The sequence below is a fragment of the Callospermophilus lateralis genome, chromosome 2 (genome assembly GCF_048772815.1).
Source record: "Callospermophilus lateralis isolate mCalLat2 chromosome 2, mCalLat2.hap1, whole genome shotgun sequence".
NCBI lineage: Eukaryota > Metazoa > Chordata > Mammalia > Rodentia > Sciuridae > Callospermophilus > Callospermophilus lateralis.
In genome coordinates this window covers 22,971,307-22,980,462 of record NC_135306.1, presented here as the reverse complement: position 1 = coordinate 22,980,462, position 9,156 = coordinate 22,971,307, and the positions used below count along the sequence as shown (strand labels likewise).

At 47.0% G+C, this 9,156-nt stretch overlaps 1 protein-coding gene across 1 annotated transcript; it reads right to left on the bottom strand.

Annotated features, from left to right (window-relative positions):
- Positions 1–3,405: 3,405 nt before the first annotated feature.
- Positions 3,406–8,010, bottom strand: C2H9orf152 (chromosome 2 C9orf152 homolog). The gene is made up of 2 exons (XM_076841024.1): positions 7,815–8,010; positions 3,406–3,929 (listed from the first exon to the last, which is right to left on the bottom strand). The coding sequence occupies exons 1-2, from the start codon at positions 8,008–8,010 to the stop codon at positions 3,406–3,408; spliced, it is 720 nt and encodes a 239-aa protein (XP_076697139.1).
- Positions 8,011–9,156: the final 1,146 nt, after the last annotated feature.

Sequence of the window (9,156 nt, the reverse complement as noted above, 5' to 3'; positions counted from 1 at the left end):
CTACTCTAGACCTTTGTTTCTCACGAGCACCTCAAACTCAATATCCTTTAAACTGAACTTGCACTTGTCCCCTAGTAAATCCTACTGATTCTAGTCCCAAAATATATATCAAATGTATTTAGCTTTTCTCCATCTCTTCTACTTCCTCCCTCACCTAAACCAACAGTATCCCTCCCACTAAACTGGCCCTGCCCACTTCTTTCCTGACACTGTCTCTTAAATTGACCCTCAATTCATTGTTATTACAACAACCTGAGTGATCTGGTTAAACTACTAATCAAATCATTTTAGTTTCCTAGTTAAACCCCTCAGAGGGTGCTTATTGTATTCAGAATGAAATCTAATACTGTGGATGCCTATGAGGCCCTTAACAACCTGGCCTGTCATCAGCCTGGCCCTTAGCAATCTACCTGTGTTAGCCTGTAGTGCTGCTCAGCCATGTTTCTATTTCTTCTCTCCTTCTAGGCACATGGGATGATCATACTTCCTCATACAGACATGACTGTTTAGGACAGTGAAGTGTGAGCAAAAGTGATTTGAGAGCCAGTATATGACTTTTATGCACTTTCTCCTTCTGCTATGCTGAAGGAGAATACTGTGTGGAAATGTGAGTTGCTGATAACACTGTACATGGAGAAAAGCTGCCCTGGAACTTTGCCCACTGCATATAGTAGACTTTTCATGAGTGAAAAATATGTTTATTTTGTGAGATTTGGGTTGCTTGTTACTGAAGCAAAACATAGCCTGTCCTGATTAATACATTGCCTTAGCATCTGTTCCTGCCTTTGTTTACTGTACTAGAATCACACCAGCCTTCTTTCAGTTCCTCAAACACAGCAGGATCTTTTGTCCTTCGGGGTCATTACACATCCTGTTCCTTCTCCTTAGAATGATCTTACTTCTATTAGTTGTTCCACTTTTACTCCTAACCGAGAATTCATTAAAGAAAAAATAATCAAATCCTGAAAATCTATAAATTAAGGGGAACGGAGAGATTGGTGCCATTGAGCAGGAAGTAAGAAGGGACATGGTTCTGATTTTCTAACTCATTCATTTGAATCTTTACCAAGCACCCTCTCCATGTGCTGGAGCAATAAGAAAAATGAAGCATTCTTCTTGACCTAAAGGAGCTCAAAGACGTCGATGAGCTAGGAGATCCCAAAACTATAGGAGGAATGGGAGAGGAAGACACACAAAGTCAATGCTAATTGTCACGAATGCGGAAGATGTAAAAGAGAAGAAAATTTTTAAAGAAGTCATTGAATTTGGGCAGAAGCTCATGGCTAAAGATCTTCGGAACAGGGGCTGGGGATGTGGCTCAAGCGGTAGCGCCCCCGCCTGGCACGCATGCAGCCCAGGTTCGATCCTCAGCACCACATACAAACAAAGATGCTGTGTCTGCTGAAAACTAAAAAAATAAATATTCAAAAAAATTCTAAAAAAAAAAAAAAGATCTTCAGAACAGAAGCAGTCTGCAGGAGGTTGATGGCTGAGAGAGAAGTGGAGAGAGAGATGTAATGAACTTAAAATAACAACCACTGCCTCTTATTGAGAATGCCAGAAACTTTTACACACATCATTTTCTTTCTTTCTTTTTGGGGGGTGCCGGGGATTGAACTAAGGGGCACTTGACCACTGAGCCAAATCCCCAGCCCTATTTTGTATTTTGTTTAGAGACAGGGTCTCCCTGAGTTGCTTAGCACCTTGCTTAAGCTGAGGCTGGCTTTGAACTCATGATTCTCCTGCCTCAGCCTCCCGAGCCGCTGGGATTACAGGCATGTGCCATCATGCCCAGGTGAACACATTATTTTCAATCTTTCAAAAATGGGCATTTTCTCTCTTATTTTTACAGAAACTGAAACTGAGAGATTTAAGTAGTCCAAATCCTACATCAAGAACAGCCGGATTAAAACCCAGTGTGCTGACTCCACATCCATGAAGTCTCCATCATCCTGTATGCAGAACAGAGGTGTCCTGCACGTACTGCCAGGCCTGCAGGAGCCTTTGGAACAATGAGGAGAGAAAAAAAGTTTTTTTAAAAATAATAAACTAAGACAGGTTGCCTGTGAGACCCTTTTTAAAACAAAAGCAAAGGACAAAGTTTTGTTTTGTTTTGTTTTGTTTTGTTTTAAAAGAAAAACATGGGCTGGGGCTGTAGCTTAGTGGTAGAGCACTTACCTGGCATGTATGAGGCACTGAGTTCTATCCTCAGTACCACATAGAAATGAAGAAATAAAATGGGGGCGTTCTGTCCATCTACAACTACAAAAAATTTAAAAAGAAAGAATGTTCCTTCATTTTCATTAGAGTATAAGAAACAACTATATCTTACTAATCATCTATGAAAGGAATAACAATGAATCCTCATATTGGAGTTCATTTCTGGGTCGTCCAGGAGCAGGTGCATAGAGAGAGAATCTGAGAAGAGAGAAAATCACCTTAGGAGTGTTTAAATGTCACTGCTGAAGTTAAACAGTGACCATTCACATCACCCACAGCACCTACTTGACTTTTAGGTTTAAAAACACGAATTGGACCTAAGGAAGGACATGAGGGATCCCAGTTAGGCTAAAAATGGGGCAGACTGTGGAAAAAATTTTCCAAGAAAGAGTATTCATTTTTTGTTGTTTTTTTCTTGGTCTTCTATCACTATATATTTTCAATAATTGGAAGTCTTTAATATGCAGTTAATTTGCAGGAAGAGAAGAGAGAAAGATGAATAAAGGAAGAGAGGAAAGGATGGAAGGAGATTAGTCTGTGACGAGGCTGGCATGTCTCAGTGACAGGTGACAGATGGCCACCTTTCCTATGGACCCCTTAAACACACAAAATAGTCAGTTTGGCCCTGATCTGACCCTGCTTACTCAGGGTGACCATATTCTATGGGAGGCTACAAATGAAATTGTGTGGTTGCTACAAATGGGTGTAATGACTTCTAAGTGACACAGCCCCCAAGATATAGCAGCCAGGAAAAGATTCTGAATGCTCAGACTCGTATTATTCAGAATATATTGAGGGAGGACTCAGAAAATATTGAAATCAAGATTGTCTATGCCCCTTACGCCCTGGGCATTGCTCAGGTACCCCATTGGCTAAAGTCCTCACTCTGTTTCAGAATTCTCCTCTTTCAGGGTGTCCTACCGGATCCCCCAAAGAATGGACATCTAGGGCTCCATAGTGAACTCTTCTTACAGAAGCAGATGCTTGATCCGACAGTACTATCTGATCCTAAATGGTGAGCAGTCTGACCTCTTGGTGTTTTGAAGGTCAAGATCATTCATGTTCCCACTATGAAGTTCATTTCCCGCAGTTCTTACATTTGGGATAGTCCAGCTGTTGCTGGGAGCCAGAGACTCTGCCTTGCTGGCTTTTTGATGAGACAGATCTGTGGCCCAGCAGAAAACTTCAGGTTGGGCCATATAAGCCCAGGTTCCGGGCAGCTTCGGAAATCCTGGGAGTTTTCCTCCGGGGAAATGGATAGTAAGCAGGTCTGCCAGACCTGTGGGAGTCCTTTATGGAAGGAAGAAACTGAATGTCAGTTTTTAAGCTGGGTCCCACGATCTTTATTGGGGAACCGCCCACCTGACATCGACCTTGGCCTGTCTCTGGGACTTTGGTTCCTTGCAGAGTCGGGTGACTGTTTTCAAACAAGTGTGGGTCTCCTTCTGGATGGAGCCTTTGGTCAGACCCCATAGCCTGGCCCTTGGGCTTCACTTGACTGGTTTCATGGTGGAAGGTTTGGACTAAGCGATGCATCTCTAGGTGCGTGTGCCATGGAGACTCAGGAGTCTGAAGACCGCTTCGGTCGGCTTCTTCCAGAACCCCCTCCACCTCAGAATCTGCCTCTTCCAGGGATAGGGAGCTCCTTGCCTCCTTGTTAATCCAAACAGGACTGATCATGGATTCAGCAGAATTATGCGTGTGTCCTCCTGAGAAAAGAAGGCGTCAGCAGCGTCATCAAAGGAAGATACACAGGCAGCTCTCTCATTTAGGGGGCTCAGAGCTTTCAGGATAAAGAAAGGCCATACCCAGAATGTCCACTGCACGTGTGCAGATACACAGAGACACACATGGTCCCACTTGCTCAGGCACACATGTACCCCCGACCCAAGGCACACATACTCACATACAATTACATCGTTATTCAATAAATAGTCATTGAGGACTGAATATGTGCCAGGCCTCATTTTTTCTAGGTCCTAGGAATATAGCAGGGAACATTGAGACAAAACCCACACCTTCATCTGGATTTGTCCTTGAAAAGCAGAAATACAATAAGCAAATTAATTATGGAAAAATTCAAGCATAGTGGAGGGTTAAAAGTGAAGGGTGTGAGCTCTGGGAAGAGATGGGAATCAGCATTTGAGGTCAGAAAAATAGTAGGAGCAAGAGATAACACATATGCTACTGTAATTTGGCTCTGGAGTGTCCTCCAAATGTCCCTGTGTTAGAGGGTTGGCTCCCAACCTGTGGTGCTATCGGAATATGGTAGAATCTTTAAAAGGTGAAGCACAGTGGAAGGAAGTTGGGCCATTGGGCTGCCCTTGAAGGGACTAGTGGGGCAGCAGTTTCTTTCTCTCTTTTGGTTTACTGGCTACCATTAAGTGAGTAACCTTTTCCACCACACACTTCCATCATGATGTACTATGTTGCCACAGGTCCAAAGCAATGACTGTGGATTGAAACCTATGAAACTGTGAGCCAAAATAAGTCTTTCCTCCCTTTAAGTTGATTTTCTCAGGCATTTTGTCATAGTAGCAGCACACTGACTCACACACTCACATGCATGTAGATACATTTACACTCTCCAGGGGAAAAGGTTGTTTCTATTTATTTTTTTATTTTTTACAATGCTAGAGATCAAATCCAGGGCCTTGTACTTGCTAAGTAAGTACTCTACTACTGAGGTACATCCCCGTTCTTTTTATTTTGATTTAAGAGTCTCACTAAGTTGCCCAGGCTGGCTTTGAACTTGTGATCCTCCTGCCTCAGCATCCCGAGTAGCTGGTATTACAGGTGTGTACCACCATGCCTGATAGAAATTTATGGGGTTTGTATCTTTCCTGAGATTCTGATAATGAGTTTACAGAGGAAGGAGGAGCCATGTTCTGAGCACCTCCTTGTAGAGAACTGGCCATTGTCCTTCTCCTAGACTACAGACACTGTTTGGGGAAGACATCTGAGAAGTTTTGCTTTTCCAAACTGGTTTCAGAGGCGAAGATGCAGACTGATGTCTCCCTTCTTTCTCAGGAATATTACTATCACTTTTTTGGGGTGGGGGCAGTTACCAGGGATTGAACCTAGGGGCACTTAAACACTGAGTCACATCCCCAACTTGTTTTTCGTGTTTTATTTACAGACAGGGTCTCAGTGAGTTGCTTAGAGCCTTATAAATTGCTGAGGCTGGCTTTGAACTCCTGATCCTCCTGCCTCATCCTTCTGAGCTGCTGGGATTACAGGCATGCGCCACCACCTGGCCACTATTACTCCCTGCCCCCCCCACTATTTTGTTGAAAATGGTAATTCCTTGTGAACTCTCTGTGGCCACGGGGGTTGAAGGGGTGGCAGAAAGGCATTTTCTTATAGAAAGCTAGTCAGTGACTGGTTTGGGGGTCTTCTGAGATGTCAGTCAAGTTTCCTTGAGTGTCCTGGCCCCTCTTATCTTAAAGAGGCCCCAAAATGACAAAGTACACAGCAAGAACAGGGAGGAGATTGTGTTGGAGGAAGAAAATCAGAAGGAAACCCTTGAGCCCTGATTCTAGGAATCCCAAAGAAATGGAAGGAACAGAAAATAGAGGCATCCATCTCTAGAGAAGCCACAATCCTGCCTACAGAATTCTATTTAGAGACAGGGTCTCACTGAGCTGCTTAGTGCCTCGCCACTGCTGAGGCTGGCTTTGAACTCACGACCTCCTGCCTCAGCCCCCTGAGTCTCTGGGATTACAGGCATGAGCCACTGAGCCGAGAAGCAGCTGCACTATATTCTTAAAGTAACAAGCATGAAAACCTTTACAGATATTCTGAAGCCTATGTGCTTATGGGAGAACAAGGAAGGACGGGGATATAATGGGAGAAGCTAGGAACTGGTCTCAGCAGGAAAGGGCCCATGGTAGACAGGCAGGTCTTCAGAGGAGGACCTGCTGAACTGTCCATCCCAGCCTGCAGTCCAAAGTGGACAAAGGAGAGAATGTAACATAGCCAAACCCCTGGACTTGGCCCCAGAGCAGAACCTTTGTTGCAATTTCCCCCATACTTTCGAAATAGTGCTGCTTCTGCTCTGTCCAAGCAAAAAAGAATTAAGGCAATTGAAGAGCATAGAACAATTTCATACCATTTTTGCTCTTTAAATCTGTTTTGTTTTGTTTGGGTCTGCAGGGGACTGGGAATGGCAAACTTGGGCTCTGCTCTAAGACCTCATGCATGACTGCCACTTCATTATATAGCACGCTACCTGTCACAATTATATAAAGATTGTAGCACCACAAACTGCTACAAGTGTCCCGAGAGACCCTGACCTGCCTGGGGGACCTGAGCACTCTTTACATTAACCTGCCATGAAGTATCACATGGTCGTGTTGGAAAAGGAAGTGTTGTTACCAAGTGCAGGAGAAAGGACCAGCAGGGAGGGTGGGGCCGGGGATGGTGGATTCTATGGGAAATGACAAGTATGAGGTGTTTTTAATATTTTTGAATCATGCCCTTAAGACATTGGATTTGTGAGCCTGAATTGCAGGTGTGTTAAACATGGTTTTCATTGCATGTGGGTGTAATTTAGTAAATGTCTGCTGAATGCCTGAAGGTATACTCCTGAGAGTGGGATAGGGCATTAGAACTTGGCAGCTTATGCCCTGCTGAGGTGGGGCCTTTGGCTGTGCCAGTTCCATCCAGATGGATCCCACTGGTTGACAACAGCCCGAGTAATGAGAGCTGGGCTCCTTCTGTTCAGAGGTGCCCTATTTGTCTCCCAAAGCTTTCCTTTGGTGGCCTTTTGCAGAGCCTTCTTTTGAAGGGCACTTCCTGCCCTGGACAATAAGGGCCCTCTGGGCCCTGATTCCTTCTTGGGCTGACTTGACAAAAGGGAGACCACTCCAGCTTTGCTTTGCTCTCCTTTCTTTCTCCCCACTGAACTGAACTAATACCTGCAGAAACTCTGAGGGTGTGACTTTGACCTTCCAGAGGCTCTTCCTTCCTCCCTTGGCCTGTTCCACTCTGTTGGAGGATGAAGGGCTGGGATTTATCAACCACTTACTTTCTGAGCCTCTGTGTCCTTAACTTCATCCTGGAATGAAATCTGAGTTCCTAAAGGGGCTGGGGGTCTCCCCATGAGGAGGGGGCTTTGTGCCTGAGCATACTGCCCTGGCTGCTGTTTGAGGCTAGATGAGCCTGGAGTGCTTCCTGTACTTCCTCTGGCCCAGGATTGTGGGAATGCCATGTCTTCTTTCTCCAGAGCCAGTTTCTTGGGTCTGCAGTTGGTGCCTCTGTTAAATCCAGGCAGGAAGCAGAGTGTCTGTCACCCCAGCTGGCTGAGCAAGGGGGCAAACCTGGTTCACCAGGCTGACCGGTCTAGCAAGCTCAGTACCCAGGTGCACAGGCCAGGAACTGCACTACTGGTCAGATGCCGGGCTGAGGCCCTTGGCTTACTTGGCCTGGGGGAAGATGGTGTGGAGCTGTCCTGCTCAGGTCTCCCCTGATCTGGGTCTGACTGGACCAGCAGCAACTCTGCTGTTCTCCAGCAAGAGACTGACAGAGCATGGCCCTGCCCTCCATTTTGCCCACAGACAAGTCCTCCTCCCCCAGCACTTGCCCAGCTTTACCTTTGGGGAGCACCAGGAGGTGGATCTGGGTCCTCTGCTGCCTCTTCAGGCCTTCATACTGGGCTCGCAGGAGCTGGATGCTGACAGGGGGTCCTTGCCCTGGGGCCTGAGTGCAGGAGGAGCCTTGAGCCATGAAGCAGGACCCCGGGTGCCCAAAGCCAAGCAGGGCAGGCCACGGGCAGGCCAATCCCTTCATCCGGATCCGGGAGAAAAACAAACACTGAGGGGTGAGGCAGGGGGAAGGGGAGGGAGAGAGAGGGAGGGGGATAGGCAGAGGGGGGCGGTGGGTGCAAAGGGAGGGTGGAGAGCAGAGCAGGAAGTGAGGAGAGAAGGTGGAAGGAGAAAGTGGAGGAGAGAAATGAAGGGAAGGGAAAGGTAGAGAGGGGGAGAAACTGAAGGGAGGGGAGAAGGAGGGAGGTTGGAGGTGGGAAGAAAGAGGAGAAAGAGAAGTCCTAGTGAGAAGGAAGATTTGGAGAGGGGACAAGGAAAGGGGAGAGGAAGGAGGTGATGGTGACAAGGAGGGATTGATGGGGCGAGAGAAGAGCAAGAAGATGGTGCAGGCAGGAAGCAGGGACGAGGGGTGGGGGATGAAGGGAAAGGCAGGCACAGCTGCTGGGGTCCTCTGTGAGGCCCAGGAGGTCTCTTACTCCAAGTCCTCCACTGCTTGATCCTGAAGTTTAGAATCCAATTCCAAGAGCTATAGGGAGCTCCCCCATTTCCTGCAGCGCTGGAGCCCGAGCTGAGGAACGCAGGTGCCTGCCCAGCTCACACACCTCGGGCTGGACACAGGTTTTGTTGGCTCATCAAAACCTGCTGGCTTCGTTTGCAGCTGTCAAAAGCAACACCGCACCAGGCGCAATGGTGCACTCCTGTATTCCCAGCCGCTCTGGAGGATCAGGAGTTCGAAGCCAGCCTCAGCAACAGCGAGGCGCTAAGCAACTCGGGGAGACCCTGTCTCTAAATAAAATACAAAACAGGGCTGAGGATGTGGCTCAGTGGTCGAGTGACTGAGTTCAATCCCCGGTACCAAAATAAATAAATAAATAAATAAAATTAAAAATAAAAAAGCAACTCGCCAGCAGCCCCACAGAGCTGGTGCCGGAGACGCTGCACTGTGGCCGTGCATTAGGGGAATTCACAGCAAAGACCAACATAAGATCTCATGTCAGATCCTGACACACACCCTGGGCAAAAGCCCAGCCCCAAAGTCTGCCATGGGACAGAGCCCAGGGGAGCCCTGGCCTTGAGCCAGCCCCACCCCTTTGACATTCGATGCAGCCGCTGTGTTCTTGGTATTTGCCAACCAAGCGGTACATTGGTGTTTCTCTCACCCACAGCCAGG